Below are 24,298 nucleotides of genomic sequence, written 5' to 3' on the forward strand. Positions count from 1 at the left end.
GGCTTTGTACCAGAGTTCTAAGCAGCAGTGCAGTTCGTCAATGTTGAATTCTAATAGACCGTGCATATGGAATCTTTCGAAAAGCATTTTTAATGAAACACTCATAACAACGTGTTATTGTATTGTTCCTTCACTTATGTAACTCTGCATTTAATCCCAATCGTTGCGATAACGTGCTTTGAGATGTTTCACCCCCCCCCCCATCTCTGCAATTGATACAATGTATAGATTAAAATAACCAACATCAAGAGGTGACTTTTACGGCAAAATAATAATGCGACGGAAAATTAACTATCTAAATCACAAAATGTCAGCAAACGCACAGACATCAAATTAAATGTACTTTATTTCCAGATAAATTCATGTCTGATTAATAGTCCTGAACACCACTGCAATTCAAGTCAATATACTTAAATGGACTAGACGGGAAAACAAAGAAACTGTCAACAATTGGCATACTTTGAAAATTAACGGAACAACCGCTCGCCGCCCACGCCCACCATAACTAAATAAACAAACGCAAAATATACTTCATATCAAAGTTATCCAACTGACCGAAAGCTTTTCTAGGCTGCAATTGAAAGGAAAAAAAAACCCCAACGCAATACTTTGATATATTAAACTGGTCCATGCAATAATGTTCCCAATATCTGCTTATTCATTTCGACACATAACAGAGTATTTGCCTGTCTCTTTCAATCCTTGCGGGTGGCCTGCCTATTCAAGGGCTCGCTGGGCTCACGCGAAGCCCTCACGCAGCCTCCAAGCGTTCACGAGCGCAGGCGGCAGCGCTGGGGCTAAACGATGCCGCACGCCACGACGACCACCGTCTCGTCATCGCGCCTGTTCCCCTCGGGCACTCGACCTCCCCGACGTCGGCATCGCCGCACACCGGTGACGCGCGTGGCGAAAATAAAACAATGAAACGACGACGGAGTAACGCTCGAGCAATTCAGATAATAATATCTTCAAGATCATCGCTGGGGCTGAGAAGCGGACACAGCAAGGACGAGTCATACAAGCTGCTTTCCAATAAATTGTGCAGAGCATGGTAATAGAATTCTGCAAAATCACCTGCTTTCGACATTTTTCTGCAGGAGTAAATGAAAGCCAATCCATGGATGTCCGTGGGGTCGGATACAACCTTACACACAAGTGCTGCCTGATTGTTTTCATTGTCAGTGGCTTTGCGGAGAATGGGCCAAGTGACCAAACGTGTATCTCCTTGGCAGGCAATGGAGCAGCACGAGCGGTGATCCACGCGTCTCTGCCAAGGCCCCAGCTCGCTTGGCTGGGCCAGTCATTGCGCTGCCCGTGCGCCCCCATGCCCAGACTATTTTAGTTCCGACACTTTACGTGCGCCACCGAGCACACCCCCATGAGGCTGCAAACTGCAAACTGTTCATGTCATGCCAACAGAGACGACGACGACGACGACGACAATAACAACTTGTGCAACTTAAAAACACATTTATAAATGACAAAGTTTTGCCCATTGCTTTGTACTTGACAGGGTCCGAATGAATTCAAATTAGGTCCAAGAGGCTTGTCAGCCATTGCAATAGAATTATTTTATTTAGTTTAAACCACACAAACATATCTGGTCAAGAAAATTGCTTTGCTTTGTAGGCTGAGCCCTTTCTTGAAGAAGATTCTACTTTGGCTGTTGAGTTTGAGTGAATGGGCAAGTGTGGACTAAAAAACAAACACACTTTTAGGCAACTGTCAAAAAGCGATGAACTTGACGAGCTCCGTAACTTACTTCCGTTACCTCCGTTCCAACGCGACAACCTCTTCGCTCGACCTCATCTGCGATTGTACACAAGGCAGAAGCCGTTGGCCTCAAGCAGCCACCGGAGCGTGTCGAATGCTACCTATGCCTGAACCGCAGCCTCAAAAATGAATGCACTGGCCACAGAAGCTGAGCTGCACATTTTTTGTTTGCCAGAATATATTGATCAATAATTACCACCGCCGTCATTATCCACACGACAATAACCGCGGCATTCACAATTTGCGCGCAGCCGAGCCGTCTCGGGAGACCCCCCCCCCCCCGGGTGGCTCGCACGCCGCCCGCCGGGGAGCGGACCATGAGCACGTGGGAGCGGACCATGAGCACGTGGGAGCGGACCATGAGCGCGTGGGAGCGCAGCGCGGCCCCGTCGCGACGCTTCCTCCCTCCGCTCGCCAGCTGGGAATAAAATAACAATGCCCCTGTGCACCCCTACCCCATACCCCTGTCCCCCACCGTACATATAACGTTGCATTCCCGAAGTTGGTCGCATATGCACTGTGGTCTAAGTGTACATCTACACACCACACGTGTGAGTGGAGGCCCTGGCGAGAGTGTGTGTGACGGGATGTGCTTTACGCAGGCCCAGTCCCCCCAGGCAGCAAAGGCTGTGACAGAACTCTTTGACTGAATCAGCTCGAGTGTGTGTGTGAGTGCGTGCACGTGTGTTCGTGTGTGTGTGCGTGTGCGTAAGTGTGCGTGCGTGAGTGTGCGTGCGTGTGCGTGTGTGAGTGAGTGTGTGCGCGTGCGTGCGTGTCCGTGTGCATGCGATGACCGTGGGCCCCCAGCAACCCCGCGTCTGTCCGCGCTGCAAGTGCACGCATCGTGCCGGCTCTCGCACCGTACCCAACGGCAGAATGCAGTCATTAGTCCGGTAAAGGTCCTTTGAAGTGGAGAGCGCACTTCCTCCTCCCTCGGATTGTCTGCTTCAAAACGCCCCTTTGATGCGCCTTTTGTCAAGCAGCATTTGTATTCGAAGTCGGGAACTTTCTGCCTTCATTACCGCCGGGTTTTGTGAATCGTTCCTGGCATCGTGGAATGGCACCGGGTATTTCAGCGCCGTGGTGGCGGTGGTGGTGGTGGACGTCGTAGCTGTCACGAGACTCGTCGCCCCTCCTCTCCCCTCCTCGCAACGAGACTCCGGTGATCCGTGTCTTCGAGTGGCGTCTTCATGGGCGCGATGGGTCCCCGTCGGCCGCGGTGGCGTCGCTTTACGAGCAAGTGTCAGGGACAGTGCCCTGGCACCGAGTTTTCTTATTGTTTACGAAATGTACACAATTACAGCCGGGATTAGCTGTCGTATATATTTTATCTTTTAGCTCTGTAAAATCTTTTTTGTCCAGTATTTGTAAATTGGTGTTCTGCCTCAACAACATTCAAAGTGCTGCAGTCAAGGCCGTTGCTCACATCTTCATTATTTCAGAATCAATTCATTAACTGCAAGAGAAAATTGACAATTAGTGCATTTTCACTCTTTTTTAAATTAACTTTCTATGAAACATCGGATGTGTTTAATTTGGCTTAAATTCAGTAATTGAATAATTTGACATGCAGTATAGATGCAAAGTTTTAATTATGTTTTAGAGCTTCAAAGCTCACGATGTTTAATGGTTCAATAATTGACACCTTACTACCCTAACAGTATCCAATTAAATCATGTAGCCAATTATTCATGGCAATCAGCACAATTCTCAATACATTTCATTTTCTATTTTCTACCTTAACTTTTATTGCAAGCAATGTCCTGGATTTGGGTAAAGACACACCACAGCTGCCTTCATTAAAGCTTGCGCTCACCTCCAGCGATGACAGGATAATTCTCTCACATCTTAACCCGTGATTAATTAAAGTCTGATCTCGCTGGTGGCAAATCCAGGATTAAAAGTAGATAGGAATTAAGTCCACTCAGATCAACAGCTTGACAACAACGTGACAGATCGCCTGTGCGTGCACACACACGCAAACACACACACACACACGCAAACACACACACACACACGCAAACACACACACACACACGCAAACACACACACACACACGCAAACACACACACACACACGCAAACACACACACACACGCAAACACACACACACACGCAAACACACGGACAATGAACCTACATTTCGACTTAATTCGCTCTTGGGCGAAGGTCTACTAATTATTCCGGCATTGCCACGCACCGGGGGGTGGTGGTGGGGCCAGCACCATGGGCGGCCAGCGCGGCCCCCGCCACACTCACGTTCACCCCACGCCCCGTGCCGTTGTTCACTCGAGGAGAAAGGTTGCGCGTGCGCTACCCAAACTACACCGCTTCGGTTTGAAGCGCGCAACATTTTAATTCGCAGCACGAGGAGAGGTGGCGCCTGAGCTCGGCTCAACCTTTCAAGGCTCTACGGGCGCACGTCTTGGAGAGGTCAACCGGCTTCAGTTGAGGCGGGCCAGAGGTGCCCCACGCGCGCGCGCGCGAGAGAGAGAGAAAGCCGCGCTCCGCGGAAGCTGCCTTGCTGCGGATCAAACCCCAGAGCGGCGGTGGGCAACGCTGGCGAGAGAGAGGGAGACCGCCGCCCCGAGGGACGGCGGCCACGGCCGTTCCAACCCGCTCGACCGGTCGCGCGCCGCCGCGGCCTCGCGGTGCCGGTCACCACCAACGTCGCGGCGTTTGGCGGTGGCCCCCGTGGCGCGCACCTCTGTACTGCAGCTTCTGCGGCTTCTTGTTGGGGCAGTCCTTCCCGGGCTGGCTGAAGTTGATGTTGGTGCGGATGCATCGGTTGTTGAGGCCCTGCGTCGGGCGCACGTTGTCCGACATGCTGTGGAAAATCTGCGACGGCTGACTCTGGCTCAGGAGCCTCAGCGAGTGCATCTGTGGAGGGCGAGAGGCGGGGGCATGGAGAGCCCAAGGATCACCCCCCTGCACAGAGGGCCCACTCTTCCGCGCAGGGCAGACAGCTTTGGAAGAGCTGGGAGTACCCACGGTTTTACCCCACCACCCACACGCAGCTTTGCCGATCGACCGCGTGAACGGTTCACGCGGCTGGGTGGGCCGAGGCGGAAGAGCGGATGAAATGAGCCTGCGCCGTAGTGGAGGGGAGCGACATTTCGAGCAGCGCACGGCGCGTAATTGCCGGAGCACACTTAGACATTCACGGTACAAGAGGAGGTCAGACGGCTTTCACGGAGGAATGTTAAGAAGTATGCTCAGGCTCCTGCTAATTATTTTTTCAACATATAGTATATGCTTAATACTGACACACACACACACTTACTTCTGTATTATTAACGATGGACTTTCATTTCAGCCAAATAGCTGTAAATGCTAATTTCACTTTCACCAGCGCTCATTATCAAAACATTGCACCACCAGCTCACGATCGCTTGACACTCGACGCAAACGTCACCTGTAACTAACTCGCGTTATTATTTCGTACAATACACATTAGTTCAGTATTTTATAAGTTCTATAAAGTATCTATACTTATTTTGGGCCCACATCTGGTGGAAAGGGCATATTAGCATCGGGCAGTTCACCAGCATTAGTTGAAGCGAGCCTGCCTCGACTGACGAGACACCGAATGTCACAACCGGTCCCGAGTTTTGCTTGCGTTGACCCAACGCTGCTAACATCACGTACTCCCAGAAGGCCGTGCGGCTGATGGGCTGTGTAAAATGGAAACTTTGGTTATTAATGCGGAGAGGCGTATGGTCTGCCTATTTATTTTGTTACAGAGCAAGGTATCATTGCCGGAGCTGTCTGGGGAGGGGAGGGGAGCTAGAAAAGACTGAGAATCATGAAGACGCCGACTTGTGACTCACCACCGCCGCTGCTGCCGCACGGTCCGCGCTCGCCGCTCTCGGGGAGCGAGAGGCGCCTCGCAGGGGCCAGGAGGGCCAACGTCAGACGGGCCGGATTGACCGAGCGTTTACATTTGTAGTGACTGTGATTGTCACTGTGTGGTGCCGGGCTTACAAAGCCACGGCGGATAATGTGTTGGCATTATGTGAGGCCCGCGTGCTGGACGTAGTACCACCAGCCCTAGCGGGGCTTGGGTGAGCGCTGGTCAGCGTGGAGGCATCGCGTGCAGTGTGCGGTGCGGGCTCCCGGTGAGGGAGCGAGAGGGAGTGTCAGCCAGCCAGGGTTACATTGGGGCATGATACGCTGGTTGACCTGCCGACACGTGACCGGATGATATTGGAGGGGGGCCACCGGTGGACGGGGGCCGCTGGGCGGTCACGTGGTATAAAAGAGCTCTCGGGAGCCTTCGGGAAAGAGCTCGAGAGATCTAGAAGGTGGGCGGGGCGAGGGGTGGAGCCAGCCCCAGCCCAGGCCGATATAACGGGGCCCCATGAGGCGTTCGGGGTTCTTCCTGTTGCTGGTGATGAAGATCCACGTCGGGTTAAACAAGTCTCTAGCCACGCGGTCCGGGACCCTGGTCCGGGCCGGGATAGTGAACCGTGTCTAGTTCTGCCGTAGCGTGGCTAGATGGGCATTCAACACCCAAGTGTAAGTTTTTTTATGTTATGTTGAGTTGGTGTAATAAATAGTGTTGCTCCCAAGACAACGTCTGCAACTCAGTTGGACTCGCTACACGTGGGAGGAAGCTGCCGGATCGCGAGAAGTGGCTGGCGGGCGGGCGAGCAGCTCGGGGCGGCCTTCATCTAGCAGTGGATTCATCATGGCTCACCACGATGCGTGTTTCCGTGCCTGTATCTGGAGCCGAAGGACCGATATTATGTTAATGAGTCAACGCATTAATTAGTTTATACCAGACTCCTGCTATTCACTAATTTCTCAGAAATTTAGGGCAAGACAAGAAGATGGTCCCGGTTTGTCCAGATAAGGCTGCGATGTTATTGTGGGTGGGCCACACACAAAGATCCCCCGTGCAGCCTTCAGAGACTGTTGGGGAAAGTGTTGTTAGCTAGCACCTAGTAAGACTGGCAGGGCACACGAGGGGGTGAGTGGCCAGAATCACGCCCTTTGTCTCTCTAGTGACGATGTTTACACATAGCACCAGGTACTCATTTGAGGCTGAGTCGACCTAGGGGACGCCCAGGGCTCGTTCGGATAAACGTCACCGGTGTTGACCGTGAACAGCAATTGAGCTCGGGGGTTGCCGGGTTCACGACGCAGTGCGCTCAACACGACGCTACCACTCTCCACACACACATACACACGGCTAGTTATTAATTTAGAAAACAATATTGCATGGCTACGATATTGCCTTTTTGTGTTGCACAACTGTTTAAACAATTTATTTATTCATGTGAGCCTGCAATAATAATAGGTTTAATAAGATGCTCCCAAAATAAATTGTCTGCATCTGTAACAACTTTAAAAGTGAATGTGCAGTCCACTGATCAATTATTGAGCCTCCAGACGGGAACAGACGCCACTCAGCGCCACGCTTGAACACGGGGAGACTGCATGGACTCGACTTTGCTGGGCGAGTCACAGGGACGACAGAGGCAGCAGCGAGGGTTGGTGGATCACGCACGGATGTTGTGACACCCGTCCTGTGGGTGTCAAGGAGGTTGCCACCCCCTGGCTTGCCAGGCGGCACGGCAGAGTGTGGACGCCACCTTTTCCATCTGTTAAGGCATCGAGTGTTGCCCCCTCGCTTGTATGGGTTTTCTTCAGGTGTTCTCGTTTTCGCCCTACACGTCAACGCCCATTACTTGGCCGAAAACATCTTCATATATAGAGGACCGCAGAGCTTGGGAGGGGGGGGGGATTTGGTGCCGGTTCACTGCGTGGCCACTGCTGCTGCTGCCGCCTTCCCGCACGTGTCTGTGGGTGCTCCTCCTGGCGCCTCTAAGAGTCGTCATCTCTCTCTCTGAGAGTGGCGAGCGGACACTGTTACGGCGGTGCAGCGTGACAATTATTATTATTATTACCTACTATAATCACCCAGAAATGTCTGTCCGTCACGTGCGTGACGTCACTCCACATGAGGCCCACCCCCCTCATTAATATTCATGAGTGGGTGGATTTTTACACTAACGCAGAGGAAGGTCGAGCTGAATATAATAAAATAAATTACGCAGCACAGTGCTACATCCGTGCGTGACGTCACTGAAAAGAGCCCCCCCCCCCCCCTTCATTACACTAACGCACAAGAAGGTCGCGCACTCCACATGCCACACTCCTCCCCTCATTAATAATTATGAGCGGGTGACGTCACTCCACATGCCGCACCCCTCCACAATAACAATGAGGGGTGACGTCACTCCACATGCCACACCCCTCCCCAATAACCATTAACGGGTGACGTCACTCCACATGGGGCAACCCCTCCCTCATCAAAAAATTTTATTTTTATTTTCTATCAACGTGACTTTACCGAAAGAACCAAAAATATTAATATAACAATCATGAGCTGAACAATGTTTCTATTGAATACAGGGTGTTTGAAAAGATGGACCCAATTTCAAAGCAGTATATTTCACGATGGCAACATGTTACAATTACACAAAAGTTACAAACGGTTTCATGAGTTATCAAGTTTTACTAACCATTTTATAAATGCTCTATGTGGCCTCCACCTGCTGTACGGACAATATCGAGACGATAGTTGAATTCGTCCCAAACGCCTCTCTTCTCACGTTTTCCTCTGAGCTGCGTGGTCGCCCTGTGCTCTTCCCCGCACATCAACAGCCGGTTTCCTCGAATTGTCTGTACCAACGACGAATGCTCTTTGACATTGGCGGATCAACGCCAAAACGCCGTTGAAACGCACGCCGCACCGCAATTACGGATTTAGTTTTTCTGAACTACAGAACGCAAAACGCCCCTTGTGTGTTGCGGGGTCGCCGTCTTGCGAATGACTGAGGCTAGGGGCTGTTTGTGCGCTGGGAGAGGCATCGAGCGGTCATCATTAGAAACGCTATGCCCCGCCCTTTCTATGCCCCGCCCTCTCTATGCTCCGCCCTCTCAAGTGGTAAGAGTTTCATTCATGGGCGGTTCGTGGTTGCAGAGATATAGCGATTTCAAATCGGGTCCATCTTTTTTACACACACTGTATTTCATATTTATTGCAATATACACCCGTCATTGAACGGGCAAACATGCAAGATTTTAGTAGTTGTATAAAGAAATTAACGAATCTGTATAAATGCGGCGCTTTCTGCAGTCCCTTCAAGAGAACATTCAACATTCAGGCGAAACACCCCGGCAGCACAAACCAGGGTGCTCGTCAAGAATTCACCAATTAGAAAACAATTATATTTCGATTTAAAGCCGTCCTCAGGTGAAAACCAGGTCTGTCGAGGCGACAGCGCTGTCGCCTCGACAGACCTGGTTTTCATCTAAGGACGGCTGCTTGCGTTGTGGCCGAAACGTCGTGAGAATAGTTTTATTATGTTTTATTTTAATTATTTTATTACTTCCCTTCTACGTGACTTTACCGAAAGAACCAAGAAGAAAAAAAACAATTCTAATTAGACTGCAGCTTGAGCTAGGTTGATAACACCATAGACACGCGCGCGAGTGTGCTTGTTAGTCTGGAAATTGTATCGCCAAAGAGTTTAATGTCTCTAACCCTCCCACGTGGTGTTGGCCGTGGTGCTGGCGTCGTATCGAGGTCTGACGGAGAGCGCCGGCAGTCTACCACGAGGTCTGGGCTGCGGGGGTTGCGATTGCCTCTCTTGTCAACTGTTGAGGACGATGGCGAGTGGCAAACGCTTCATAATTCACACATCCCCAAATATTGAACCTCGACGGTCAATATCTTCGAACGGATGTCTCGTTAGTAACAGCTTCCCCAGCCTTGCACGTGACGACAGCGGCGGTACCACGTTCACGAGCCAAATGTCAATGTCGAGGTCTTGCTGGCCACGAGAGGGCTTCAGGTCAGTGGCATACTCAAATGATGTGCTCCCGAATTTTGGATTAGTCTGACAAATCTGAAAATTAAACCTAGATACAAAATGTTTTTTGGATGGTGCAAAAACACCAAAACGCGGCTGTGTAAGATTTTTTTCGGAAATCGGAAATGACATCGATAATACGACGACCCTTCCACGGCCTCCCCACCCAAACTGGTGTCGTGACGGCAGACGGTGAGGTCACTTTCGTTGGCGTGCAAACGCTTTAAACACACAGCGATGTAACGCACGGTCTAAAAATCAGAATGAAGAGTCTCACATTTTTTTAATCCATGTTTTAAATGGTAAACTGCATCCATGATTATTTTTTTCCAGACACCTAAAACTAAATTGTGATCCACAGTGGTTAAAACTACTAAACAGCGCATCTCACGGTATATAAATAGAAAGTTTATATACATTCAAAATCAATAATTTAACAAAGTGGCACAACCAATAAACGATCGCACATTCCAACTCACTTGTCAGATTCCTGCCAGCTTGCTTGGAACACCTGGCTGCAGTGCTGAACCAACTAAGTGATTGGCAATTGCATACACAAGTGCTGTTTGGCTTTACAATGCCAACACAATCATTCCTTATTACCTTCAAGGATTGGATCTCATCTATATTTATTAATTTTTGGGGGAATTTTTTTTTCTCCCAATTTATTTTATTAATAAATCTACATTTCAAGGATGGAATCAAAAGCACCTGAAATAATTGTACATTTTGTATCGGCCTTGCAAACGGCTAACCCCCCCCTCCCCCCGCCTGTTTAGATTTAATTTACATTGTGGTTGCTCATTAGTCATGATGGTTATTTCTAAATTTATGCTAATACATTGCTTGTGTGCATCCCTGAATGGTGCTGCAATTCCTGGAGCCGTATGGCACAGATGCTGCCTGCAAGGTCGCGCTTGTCATGCAGAGTGTGCGGGCAGACGCCCCGCCTGGCACACCACCATCACGGCACCCCCAGGGGATCGTTGGGTCAATTGTGAAGCTTCGAGTCGCTCGCAGAAATCTTCACATTTATGAACGCGTTTGTGTCGGATTCAGACACGGTGACGTGGAGATGGTGCGAAAGGGCGCGCACACACACACACGCAAATATGAACACATTCGTAAAATAACGCTGCGTGGCCTTTACAGGAAGAATGTATGACGGGAGACGTTATAGGCAATGGCCCTTCATGGCACATACCCACGTGTGTGCTCTGGAGAAGAGACATTGCTTGAACGCGCGTTTCGTTTTTTTGTTACATTGCCAGATGACAATTTTAAAACGACGCGTGCATTATATATTGCATGGACGTATATTGTTGGTGACATTTTTAATGAAGCCTTTTTATAGAACATGAAGCAAGATACATAAATGTCAAAAACTCTTTAACTCGAGAAAAATGTTTCCCCCCCCCACCTCCCCGAGAGAATGCGAGCGAGCGTGTTGGTCGACGAAGTCTGCAGAGCCTCTCTTGCCTCCTTGCGGCACGCGCGGCGAGACGAACGCAAACCCAGTTCCATGCCGTTTTCACTCCGTCCGCCGGACCGTGACCACCAACAATTTGCCGAGACTCCGCGGACGCAAACGGTCGATAGCGATACAAATGCAATGGGGCTATCACCGCTATAGGATTAGCACTGGAGGAAAAGTCTTTTGGACGACAAAAGAAATTCTTAATAACCCAAGATGCAACTGCTGAAGCCGTGTCGAGCGCCCAGGGGCTTGTTTGTTTGACAGCGGAGTGATATTGAAAACCAACTTTTCTCTTGAATGTTCTCGCTCAACGCCAGATCCATGGAGGAGCTTTCCCGTCTGGGAGTGACTCAAAGTGGCGATTGATCACACAGCAATCAAGAATGCTTTAACAAACGTATGAAGCTGCGTTTCCTCTCAACTCCGGAGCTCTTGTGAGCAATATGTTGGCTATTTTAGTGAATATTTATATGATCGGTTTTAAAAGGTTTCGATACATGTTTTGTTCTTGGAAGTCTCTTTCCAACTACTGAAGAGTTTTAGGCTTTGGTTTGTGGTGAGTATGCATTCGGCGAAGAAAAATAATAATATTAATGAAAAACATTTTGAATTGTTAATTCAAAAATCAGCGCTGGCATGAAAAAAATATAAAATCTGTAAATTATGCTATTTAATGAGATGCAACCGAACTCTGTCAACAAATTAACGATAAACAAACGGGGCTTCCGCGGCCAGAAAAAACCCATACATAATTCATGACGCATTTTACAACAGAATATTCGCGTACGCAGAGCACAGTTAAAGCGACTGCAGAGCATCAGACATCTGTTGAGAATAGACTCCCGCTGATAAAAAAAAAAACTAATTGGGAAGTAAATTAGAGTGGCAACCAATCTTCGGGTGTTTCATCATAAGCTCAGGAATTGTTTTACGTGTGTGTGTAGAACACATAGCGGGCAATATCCAGGCTTACCAATGAAGCGTGCCCAGGCCTGAGCGTGAATGGCACTCAACCTGCACTCGGCCTTGCAGAGTGCAGGTTGAGGCCTTTCGACGACGTTCAGTGTGGGCGGGGCCCCGCGTCTGAGGCTTCTGAGCACGAGGGACGACTGTGCGTGCACTGGAATCTGAAGCCGCTGCTTCAGTAGAAATGCACCTCGAACGCCACTCGCTCGACGGCGGTGGCGCGTGCGGAACATCTTTTGCAAAAGCCCGTGGCGATGTTTATTGCCCCAGAGTTCAGTCTTCGTGCACACAAAGACCCCCACACCGCCCGACTTTATCATCTTTCGACAGGCCGTTTGGACGAGTTCTGTCAGCGAGCGCCTACAAATGCCCGGCATGACAGCAGCGCTGTCATGCCGGGATCTCGGGGAGGGCCAAGGACCAGGTGACGATATCCGTCACCGATGTTGGCCACGGGCAGGATTCGAACTCGAGTGGCTGGGTTCTCAGTGCGCTGCGCTAACCGCCACGCTACCGCTCCCCACGCTATGCGCGGTCGCACAGCACGAAGTGATGCACAACTCACACGCACCCGCGCCTTCTCAGGCGCTTGCTGGCACTCGATGCATCTGCTGCTGCTCGTCATTCTTGCTCAATGGCTGTCAACCTGTCCACATTCCCATGCCTGTGGAGCCAATGGATGAAAAAGCGATCCAAGTCTTGCATGCCACGTCTTACATACTCGAGTGGTAAACATTTTGCCCAAATGCACAAGAGTGGCCATTATGGACCGTAGAGCAATGGCTAGAGCACGGGTTAGGCTAAGACTAGTGAATTGATTGCACTATGTATGTCTATATATATTCAGATGGTACACGGTTGGCTACGTACGCTGCACATTGCAGGAGCTCTTCACCACAAAGTGTCAGAGCAGCTCGTAAAGCTGGGCTGGGGGAGCTGTGAGCAACGCTGCTCTGACCTCTCTGGCGAGCTTAACTTGTTCAGCTAATAAGGGTGAGGCAAGGTGAGGGAATATGATCGGCAGGCGGTCCGCCCATGCCGAGCCGTGCAGGCAGCGGCATGGGCGCCCGTCCGAGATGCACGCACCTCGTGCCATCTGCCTAGAAATCTGTCCTGGCAAAACTGCCCCAGAGACAACATTTGGAATTATAATGAAATAAATTCACAGCCTTTTGTCAACCCACTGCTGTGTCGCTTGTTGGGGGTGTTGTTTGGCCATGCTTCACCACGCCCATCAGCGCGGGTTTGTGCAGCACTGGCACGGGACCGACTGAGACACCATCGATGTTAGCCTTGACCAGGAATCGAACTCGGGTCCCCGGGTTCGTAGTGCGGCGCTAGCCACCACGCCAACCGCCCGGTAGCCCTCGTAGGCTGAAATTGATGTCACTGCAATCAAAGTCGACGTCTTCTTGGCAACCTCACTCGCTTTGTTTACAATTCCATTTTCGCACGTCCATTTGTCGATGCGTATCCCGTTGCATTTCTCCGTGGCGTCTCGCCGAGCGACGAACCTCTGCGGTCTCTCTCTCTCTCTCTCATGTTTGTCTTGCTTCCTCCTCCCTTTCCATGCTTTCCTGCTTTGATATTCCAGGACAATTCCTCCGCCACACCGCCCTCGTCGCGCCTGCGCGAGCGTCGTCACGCAGGCGTCCGGTAACCCGCTTGGGGGAATTGGGGAAAGAAAACAAATATAAATAATAATAATAATAATTCTAACGATCGTCTTGCAGCTTGGCCGGGTCTCGTGGGCCCCAGGGCCAGGCGGCCGCGTGCTTGCCGCGTGTGCCCGCCCGCACGCCTCCGCGCTGCCCATCACCACGGGACCTGGTGGCCACCCTCGCGTCACAGCGAAGAGTGCAGTTGTTGTTGCTGTTTAGCAAATGATGAGCAAAGGATTACTGCCATGTATTCAATTAGGCGTGTGTATAACCTTCTTTCAAAATAATAATCACGCAGTGTAAAGTATTTGAGGTGCATATTTATTGAATTGTGTGCAGCGGTGGTGCAGTGGTTCGTGCACTTCCTGCACTGACTAGGGTGGTGTAGTTTGATAAATGTACCCCCATGACCAACACTGCTTTGGAAGGCATTCATGCAGCAGTGGATTGAGAAAGGGATACAACTTATGTATTATTATTGTCATGATTCGATGTTTTCTGATGTGGATGCAGCACGAATAAGCAGAGGCATGGAGTGGAAGTGGCAACCTGCGCCTGGGCAGGTGCTGTCACGCAGCAGTGCCCTCGCCTCGTGCCACGTGACGCCCGCCTTGTGCCACGTGACCCTCGCCTCGTGCCACGTGACCCTCGCCTCGTGCCACGTGACCCTCGCCTCGTGCCACGTGACCCTCGCCTCGTGCCACGTGACCCTCACCTCGTGCCACGTGACCCTCACCTCGTGCCACGTGACGCCCTCCCGTGGCTGTCACCACGTGGCTCGCGTCATTCTCCACAATAACGCGAATGATCAGTTTCATTAAAGTAATCGGATTATTCTTCTGGTGATCGGTCCGATTACTCAACTCAACACGTAAGAAAATAATTGGGGGGGGGGGGGACATCAAGTTCCACCTCTGCTTCCATGCGTGACGCTGGATGGACGGTAATGGCCGGAGCTCAGTGACGTCATTGGCATTACTGGCAGCATCACGCCCCTACAGCACTCGCCCCTACGGAACGCGCCCCTACACAGGCCCCACGCACCTTCATCGGCAAGGCAACGACGATGTACGGGCGCGCGATGGGAGGGGCCGTAGCGGCACGCACCTGCACGCGGGTGATGTACGTGGGCTTGTTCATGATGATCCAGGTGACGGTCTCGTGGCACGGCGGCGTGGTGAGTGAGCCGTCGTACGTGATGTAGCTCTGCGTCTCGGGGTAGACGTCCTCCACCGAGAGCTCGCGCAGCAGGTACGCGTCGTCTGCACCACCCACAGGTCAATCAACTCTCAACGCGTCAACAAAAAGTTGCGTTTTCAAAAACATTCACATTAAGTGGCAAAGCACGAGCGGTGTTCTTGCGTTCAATTATCACGCCACCCGTCTCCGCATGCAAATTAGCGCAGCCTTCTGCTTGTACATTTTCTTTTTTAAATAAAATAAATGCCCACCGAGACTGCGTCAAACTTTGTACAACACGCAAACAGTGCGCGTGGAGCAAAGTGGTGTTGACCCAAGGCGACTTCGCGCGTCCTCCTCTGCGCTCAAACACCGGCACGCACGCCGACTGAACTTTGCCACAAACGGAATGCTCCCTTTCACAACGTACGGCATGACAAACTTCAACATATACACATACATACGTAATCGTTTTAGATCACAGTTGCAATTGTTTGTGATGGCCCACACAATTCCGTTTTTAAAACGGATTAAAGCTCCAATTACACTCTCCGCTGAAAGTTTGCAACGTCCATCAAAACTGCTGCGAGGATGAACGTCGAGGTGGTGAATCGGAGCGTGCAGCGTCACCGATTGTTCACTTTGACAGCGCGAAACGAGAACTCCGTCAAGAGTTAAGCGGCACCGCAGGAGACTCGGTTCATTGCAACACACGCACCCCCAGCAGCACACATGCACCCCCAGCAGCACACACGCACCCCCAGCAGCACACACGCACCCCCAGCAGCACATACGCACCCCCAGTAACACACACGCACCCCCAGCAGCACACACGCACCCCCAGCAGCACACACGCACCCCCAGTAGCACACACGCACCCCCAGCAGCACACACGCACCCCCAGCAGCACACATGCACCCCCAGTAACACACACGCACCCCCAGCAGCACATACGCACCCCCAGTAGCACACACGCACCCCCAGTAGCACACACGCACCCCCAGCAGCACACACGCACCCCCAGCAGCACACATGCACCCCTAGCAGCACACACGCACCCCCAGCAGCACACACGCACCCCCAGTAGCACACACGCACCACCCAGCAGCACACACGCACCCCCAGCAGCACACGCGCACCTCCAGTAGCACACACGCACCCCCAGTAGCACACACGCACCACCCAGCAGCACATACGCACCCCCAGTAGCACACACGCACCACCCAGCAGCACACACGCACCTCCAGTAGCACACACGCACCCCCAGTAGCACACACGCGCCCCCAGTAGCACACACGCACACACAGCAGCACACACGCACACCCAGCAGAACACACGCACCCCCAGCAGCACACACGCACCACCCAGCAGTACACACGCACACACAGCAGTACACACGCACCCCCAGTAGCACCCACGCCCCCCCAGTAGCACACACGCACACACAGCAGCACACACGCACCCTCGGCAGCACGTACACACAGCAGCACACACGATGATCCTCCAGTAACTGAATTGCATTAACATTGGCTGCTGACATTTGGGTTACGCCCATTTCAAACCCTTATAAAGTTTGCCTTTGGAAGCGAACCGCTTGTGTTGCGATCAAAACGTCGTAGTTTATTTATTTATTTGTTTTCTTTGAACCTATCTACGTGACTTTACCGAAAAACCCAAAGAATATGAATGCCTGCGGTCACGAAAGCTTTAAGTTAAGAAATTACCCAGAGTGCCAGAAATGCCCCTGAAGGCAAACAACTCCTCACAACGTCTCGGCAACTGCGCGGGTTGCTGCGAGCGGCCACGCACTGGCTCCGCTCGCCCTCCCCGCACTTGCACGAGCATCGTTTTAATTAAAACTGCTCCTCTTCTCAGGGGTTAGTAAATAATAATGAAATAACGCCACAAAACCCCCCAAGGCTTAACCATATTTTAACAGTCAATTCTTTTCACGGAAATGATCTACTGTACATATTTTTGGAACTTTCTTCTGAGAGGGGCGGCAGAGAGACAGGGTGACGGCGTGTGTGGAGTCGCCCATCTGCGCTCGCCACCTGGCAAATCATTTTGCAAATTGTCAACAAGGCATCTTGAGAAGCCATGCAAACATTTGGCTTTGTTCTCGACCGTGGGCGTTGACAGAATTCGAGGCACCGACTTGGATTGCGCCTCGCGGCTTGCAGATCCTGTGGCCACGAGCGCAGCAACTCACTGCGGACGGCACGCGTGCCTCACGAATCACCAGCGCGGCGGGAGTTAGCGGACCACCAGGCAAAGAGGCGAGATGATTGGGAACTGGCTGGGAGAGAACAACTCTTGCAAGCGGGGCCGCATGTACGGTGGATTGTAAGCGGCACTCACTGTGCCCTTCCCCTGCAGCAACAACATCGTCAGCCCCGGACCGCCACCGATGCCACAGTCAATGTCGCTCGTGCGCGCGAGCCCATCGCTCGCTCCGTCTCTGTGGCGGTCGTTCCGTTCCTGTCACCACCTCCGTCGCCAATCTCGGCTATCCGCCGCGTTCGCCGTTGAGCCGTTTCCGAGCCAACCCCTTCGCCGTTCCCAACATTCAGCGGGCGACCCCTCGCTTGCTCGCATTGTTCCCCGATCCGTGCGCCCCTCCCCTCCGTTCCTGGGTGGAATTCCCAGCGTGCATCTCTCCACACTCACGTCGTCGACTCGCCGACGTCTGTGGTTCTGAACCATATTCCTCGTCCGGGGCTGCGTGTCCTGATCAAGGCAGATGCTCCGTTGCTTTTCTTGATCAACGTCAGTTTTACAAAAGCACCCAGCCACTCTCACGCGCCTCTTTAGTTCATCATGCATGATGAATGCAACCGTTACACAAAGTGAGATACACATACGCTTATGCTTGGACGTAATTTTGCTAATATTCACAAAGTGCAGAGAGAGCCTCAACCTTGTTGAGAAAGACTAATTGTAAATTTGTGTATTTAGTAATTTTCCTGAACATAAAAAACAAATTGCAACATACATTAAACTCAACGGAATTTTTCATAGCCTTCAGCTGCAATGACTGTATCACACCGAGAGAAAAGCAAGCTTCTGTCTGCGACCTTCCCCGTGCGTTTCTCAATCCATATTTAACGCGAGCCCTCTGAATTATTCACCTCCATCTCCTCGGTGGCCCATCCACCGTGATGAGCTCCAGCAAGGCTGCGCCCTCGGTAGCTGCTGGTGATCCTCCTATAACAGCCACCCCCACGCTCACAATCGTCACAGCCATCTCCTGCTGCTCACATGAGCGGCGAAGACAGCCCAGAGCCAGCCGTGGGAAATCCACATTCCTACAAAGCGCTACGCATGCTATCGGCGCCAGCCGGTCGATAGGATGAGTCAACCCCCCCTCGACCAGGATGTGAACTCGCAACCTTCTGGATTGCGGGCCGCTCGCTCTGCCGCTGGAGCCGCCTGCGCGAGGCGGGCGGGGCGGTGAATTGGCGGATCCGTGACGGTCAGACACGCGACGCTGGGACGCTGTACCGCACCGGCGAATTATGTCAAGCGGGGGATGAGTGGACGCGGGGTCGTGCGTGTGCGATCGGCTTACTCTTGTACGTGATCCTCGTGATAGTGTCTCGGTTCAGGAGTTTATCCAGAAACTGATTTGGAGATTCTGACACCTGCAACAGAAACAGACAATACGACTGCATCTCACAAGCACACTCGCTCGCACGGGCGCGGCCAATAAGCGGCGACTAAAGACAGCACGTGTCATCATTGTTCACGGCACCTTCCAAGTGTCAGTGGGGGTTATTGACACGGCTAGTTGGGTGTCACAATTAATATTGATTCTTGAGCTCGCGATACAATCATTGAATATCATGGGTAAGAATTAATGTTTGTTGACTTGTGCGTGTCGTATTTGACCCCCGCACTCACTAGAGGCGCGACACGCACGGGTAACATAATGACATTAAACTAAAGAAACCGTTGTTGCATCTGGGCTTGCGACTTTTTGTTCAATTGTCAGTGGGCCCAATGTCTCAACCGGAGTAAATCTATTCTGTCTGGGGCTCGAAGTTGACCATTTACTTCTAGAGACAAATGCGCAGACGGTAAGCCCCCCTCTCTCCCTAATTATATATTTATATACAACCCCAACTCCTCAAGGAGGGGGGCGGCGGTGACGTCACCACGCCGCCCAGCTGTGTGGTGAGCCCCCCCCCCCCTCCCGCGCCAGGTGCGTGACTGCCGGCATTGGCCACCAACACCCCCCAGTGTTGCATAAAAACGACCCGCAAATGACTCGGTTGGGACTACGCACGCGGGGGGACATCGCCCCCCCCCGCCCCCGCCGATTGCGGAAACTTGGCAGGACCCTCCTGATAAAACGGAAAGCGTCTTGAGACTCTGCGAGGCTTTGCTGGGTTAAGAAGCGTGGTGCTGGTGATCGTAAAACGACCTCCGGCCTTCGGGGGCGAACAACGCCGATCGAAGTTCAGCCGACCCGCGGACGCGCGGCATCGACATCCAACCCCGCCGTGGGCCACGTGACGCGGGCAGCCCCGCAAGGCCACGGGCACCCAACCAACCTTGATGAATATGGAGACGGCGACCAGTCCGTTGGGGTTCCGCGCAGCCTCCGACGCGTTGGGATACAACTCGTGGTTGTAATGGATGAGCTGAACCTGCCGAGTAATGAGACGTGACGTGCGGGAGGCATCAACAACAACAACAACAACGACGACGACGACAACAACGCCACGGATCTATAAAAGGTCCTCGGTAAATGTCAGCCCTTGCTTGGCTGCGGGACGCTGGGGGTGAGTGACGCGAGCGGTGGTCTCGTCTCGTTGCCCGCAATCGTCCCCGTCCCTCTTCGATGGCCGAGACTCACGAGAGCGGCTCGCATGCTGGCACCCAACTCCCCCCACCCCCCCACGCCAGTTACGGGAATTGTGTGGGGCAGGGGGGGTGTTCATTTTCAATCAAGAAACCCACTCTTTTGTCCGGTCTCGTTTGCATTGTCTTCACCCCCCCCACACACCCCTTCCCCCACCATCTCATGTGTATACTCCTGGCCTCCGTGCCACGTTCGTCTATACATGGGCACATTTGGATCTCATTTTCACAAATTGCACGTGATCAACCCTCGCGAGAATTGCGTCCTGTGCCGAAATCGCCAAATCTCGTCACGTCACAGAAGCCGAGCCGGGGTTGAGCCTGGAGAGGGTTTGGATGGGCGACCGCCGTGTGGCGTACGGGCGGTGCTGCGTTGCAGCAGAATCCATAGTTATACTATACTACGCTTCCAGCGTCTATGGCTCTCCACCTGCACCAAACCACACCAACCGGCGCAGTCAAACGACCCAAACAAGCCGCCCGGCTTATCTGGGTCGCAAGGGGATTTTCACTCGAGCCCGCTACACGCCACGTGCACCGCTCGGAAGCCCATCGACGCACGCATAACGAGTGAAAGAATGGGCAACGATCGATGCATCGCAACGTACTGTGGTGCATCATGGGAGAACGGCGAGATAACCCCAACATATAGAACCACAGAGCTTGGGCAATTGTTGGGAGCGCCGCTTCTGTCTGTCTGTCTGTCTGCCTTGCCGCTCGTCTGTGGTTTCGCACGCATCCATGCGCGACAAGCGTGCTCGTTACAAATCCTACCGCAGCATTTTGACATGAAATTTGCATGACTGACACTTAATTAAAATGCAGTAAAGTTATCATAAGAGTAGCATTAGCACGGGCTTGATGTAGCGGGAGACGGGGGGATATCTATACACGCAGTTCAGTGTTTCAGCCGATTCATGATTATGTATGTAGTTGGGTTGATAGGCCACAAAGTGGTGACTTGAAATACGGAGGAGGAAGAGGAGGAGGTTGGGGCGGTTGAGGTGTAAAATGCGGAAAGTCGCACCTGGAAGTCCGGAGGGCAACGGCGGGTCAAGGTCGTGCAGACGCGTTAATTTGTGTTATTGCGAACATGCCATGAATATTGCGATTGGTGTCGCCAAAGGCTCTAATTGTGATTGTCGCACAATTGCGGGGTGAATTCACGTCCTCCTTAATTGCGGCGGTAATTTCCCGAGGCCTGGACGTGCGCGCACAGCGGCGCGGAGCGATCGCCGGGCCACGGCGGCGGCGGCGGCGGCGATGCCTTGGTCGCGTTACGGGGACGCCGCTCCTCAATTTGGCCATTCCACGTGAACACGAACGGACGATTGAAAACGATATCATGATCCTCCCGCAATTTTTTTGACGTAACGCTTTTATTACATAAACAACATCGGGTTTATGGCTACGAGCTGACTAAATTATGCATCAATAACCCCCTGGGAGACCATTTAGAGTAATTAAAAAAGACAACTACGCGGCTAAAATGGAATGAACAGCAATAGTTAAAGGTCAGAGGAATGGCCACTGCTGATAATGGCTGTGGGGAAATCGTGGATGAGACACGTTCCGTCAAACGCAAGGCAGGCGGGCGGCAAATGGATTCATCCGTTTAGGCGTTTGTCGAGGATGTGCAGTCCTTTAACGGCGAGGCGATGTGAGACACGAGCAGCTGTCAACACGGGGCGTCAGATTGTGCGGTAAATTGCAGGTGCGACGCAGCCTAATTGCTGACATTCACACGAGAGCATCATCGCGTATGCATTTGCATTTATAGTGCATGATGTACGTTGCTAACGCGCCTTTTAATGATCGCAAGATTTTTTGTTGTCTGCCCCCCCCCCCCGCCCATGCTATGCTGATTGTGCTATCGGCGTCATCATCATCATCATCATCGTCGTCGTGAGATAAGGAGATAACACGGAACTGGCTTCTCGAATCCATTCAAGCGGCCTCCTATCCGCACCAGGGGGTAGCACGTTCTCGCTGGCACTGCCAGAGAGAACGACGATCGTCCCTTGACAGTAACTCCGATGTTGTCGGTTCCGGGAGGTGGATTAAGCGCAAACCTCACACCTGTGCAGTCACGAATGGCCGCCGTCACGCCATCGACTCGCTAACCACCGCACCTCCGATTAGCACGGTTGGCTACGTACGGCGCGAAAGAAGTTCAACGTACGGCGCGTGCACTCCTACAACAACACAACACGCCACGGACGAGAGTGAGACGCGCGAGGCGTGTCCGTTCCCGATGGCCGCACCTCTCCGGGGAACGCCTGCCCGTTGAGGAGGTGCTCCGAGCCCTGTCTGTCCTCGCTGCCGAAGTGGATGCGGACCTCCTCCAGGCGGTGGTTGTAGGTCATGGGACCGCCCGACACGTTCACCAGGTGCTCCTTGTCCAGGCGGAGCGAGATGTACTTGCCCGTGTTGTACATGGTGCCGCTGATCTGCACGCGCACGCCGACACACGAGGACGCCGGCTGGGTCGACGACCGCCGAGCGGCGTTCCAGGCGACCCGGCACGTGTCCCCCCCCCCCGTGCCACCCCCCCCCCCCCGTGCCACCCCCCCGTGCCACTCCAAGGTAGCAACACCCAGAGTGTATATACATATTACCTTGTAAATATTCAGTTGCTTTCAAGTTATTTAGTGTTAATTTAATCTGTTGGGTGTTAATGACGTGTGAATGTAATTTTAATGTATTAATAATGCGTTGATTAATTATTCGCGGTTCCCTAGGCATTCCCTACGAACGGGAAGGATCTTCTCGAAGTTGCTCCGGCCCTCCAGAGGGTTTCTTTCACCGCCCAGCCACGTGTGACGTTTGCATCTCGATTACGAGCAGAATGACGCGAAAGCACCCTTGAAAAAACATTTCTAGATCCAGGAATCAAGAATAAATTGCACCGCGACGCTTGAAGCTTTGCTTGGCATGGCGGGCCCACGGACGCGCCTCTCACAGTGCACTTTGTGCTAAACAATATGACGCGCTGGAATGTGTTGTTGTTGCAACGCGCTCATTATTGCTGTTAATGATGTGGCGCACCGAGTGAACGCACGCGGCGCAAGGGTAAGTAGCGCACGGCAATGCGCTACTTTATTTACACACTAAAAACAAACGGAGAATACAAGTTTGCGAATTGCCCCTTGACATTTACCGCCGCCGAATCCACCGCCGAGAGACGGGCGACACGAACCAGGTGCACACAGCCCTCTGCCCCGGCCACACCGGAGGTCGTCCGCACAGCGTTTTATCTTCCACCCACCGATGTCTACGCAGGCAGGGATAAGGGAGGGCCTTCTGGGGCTATTTCGCGCTCGTTTCTGCGCGCGAGCATCATCATTGATGCCCCCGCGTGCTCTGCTTGCTCGGGGCGGGCGAGAAATTGAGCGAGCGAGTGAGCGCCGATCCACGCGCGCATCCCTCTCGACAGCGAACACGGTTCTTGCAGACAAACATGACTCATGCGATTGCAGCGTGCAGCAATGTGCAGCAGCAGCAGCGTGCAGCAGCGAGCAATAGTAGCGTATAATGGAACACCGCCAATCATGGCAAGTGCAGAAGCACATGCAGCTCATTGCCCAGGACACTGGCGCACAAGCGACTTGGCTTTGAGGCGAGACGCGTGTTTCCCTTTCGTGGCCTGTTGCGCGCATTGCTTGAGCGCCGCTGCTTCTCGCAGGAAATCGTTGCTCTCCAGGTGCGCTACATTCTGTTGGGCGCTGTTGTTACTTGGGAAGCCAACAGCCTGGCGCGTAGCAGCTTGCCGTTGTTTTGTGTTCAAGCTTCTCATATCCCCCCGAACAGACTACTTCGGATGACAATGGTTTTGCTGAGTTGATTTGAACAACAACAACTATAATAAGTAGGCCATGCTAAGGAGCGGCTGGTGTTGTGGCCACGCGCTCTGCAGCTCCGAGCTTCTCTCTTCCCTGTGCAGTGGCAGACAAATGGCGAGCAGCGAACACTCGTGGCCGTGCAGAGGAGAAAGATGACGATTCCTGTTGCTGTTGTTGCTGTTATTATGATTCTTCTTATTTACCCAGGTATTCATCAGCGGGACTCTATTCTCCAGGAGGCTCCTGCCAAGTTGTATCGCTGTGCAGGTTGCTTTGTGCGATCCTCATCGAGTGTTTCGCAGGTAATTATTCGTCATTGGGATGTTTGGCCAACGCCGGTTCACGCCGCGTTGTTGTTGTTTGTGTTCGCTGTGGGATGAACACGGATGAAACCCACGCAGAACAGGGGGAGGAGGGTGGAGAGAGCATCCGTGCATTTAACCGGAGGTGAAATCTTTCCCGAGTTCTCGCCACCGGTTAAACGCGATAACCCCGCCCGCGCAAGATCGACGTTGCCGGTGAAGGAAACGCAATGAGGCTGGCACCGAGCGCCGTGGCTGTTTGCCGGCAGACTCCAGCAGACCGCTACCAATTTGAATGCCCGCGACGTTTGCCAGCGGCGCGTGCTGCCTTCCCGGCGGCTCACGAGCGA

At 52.5% G+C, this 24,298-nt stretch overlaps 1 protein-coding gene across 2 annotated transcripts; it reads right to left on the minus strand.

The window, feature by feature from the left end:
- Positions 1-328: 328 nt before the first annotated feature.
- Positions 329-22,306, minus strand: LOC133361444 (carbonic anhydrase-related protein 10-like). Of its 2 annotated transcripts, XM_061580360.1 has the most exons (6): positions 22,069-22,306; positions 19,495-19,590; positions 18,510-18,582; positions 14,867-15,021; positions 4,478-4,652; positions 329-3,229 (listed from the first exon to the last, which is right to left on the minus strand). In XM_061580360.1, exons 1-6 carry the CDS (start codon positions 22,240-22,242, stop codon positions 3,207-3,209), a joined length of 696 nt encoding a protein of 231 aa, XP_061436344.1. In that variant the 5' UTR covers positions 22,243-22,306; the 3' UTR covers positions 329-3,206. The 2 variants fall into 2 exon arrangements, with proteins under 2 accessions (XP_061436344.1, XP_061436345.1); XM_061580361.1 differs by lacking the exons at positions 329-3,229; positions 4,478-4,652 and adding an exon at positions 11,112-13,762.
- Between the last annotated feature and the right edge of the window lie 1,992 nt (positions 22,307-24,298).

This window comes from Lethenteron reissneri, unplaced genomic scaffold, assembly GCF_015708825.2.
Source record: "Lethenteron reissneri isolate LAM-NWPU_2019-01 unplaced genomic scaffold, ASM1570882v1 scaffold_1071, whole genome shotgun sequence".
In the NCBI taxonomy this organism is placed as follows: Eukaryota; Metazoa; Chordata; class Hyperoartia; order Petromyzontiformes; family Petromyzontidae; genus Lethenteron; species Lethenteron reissneri.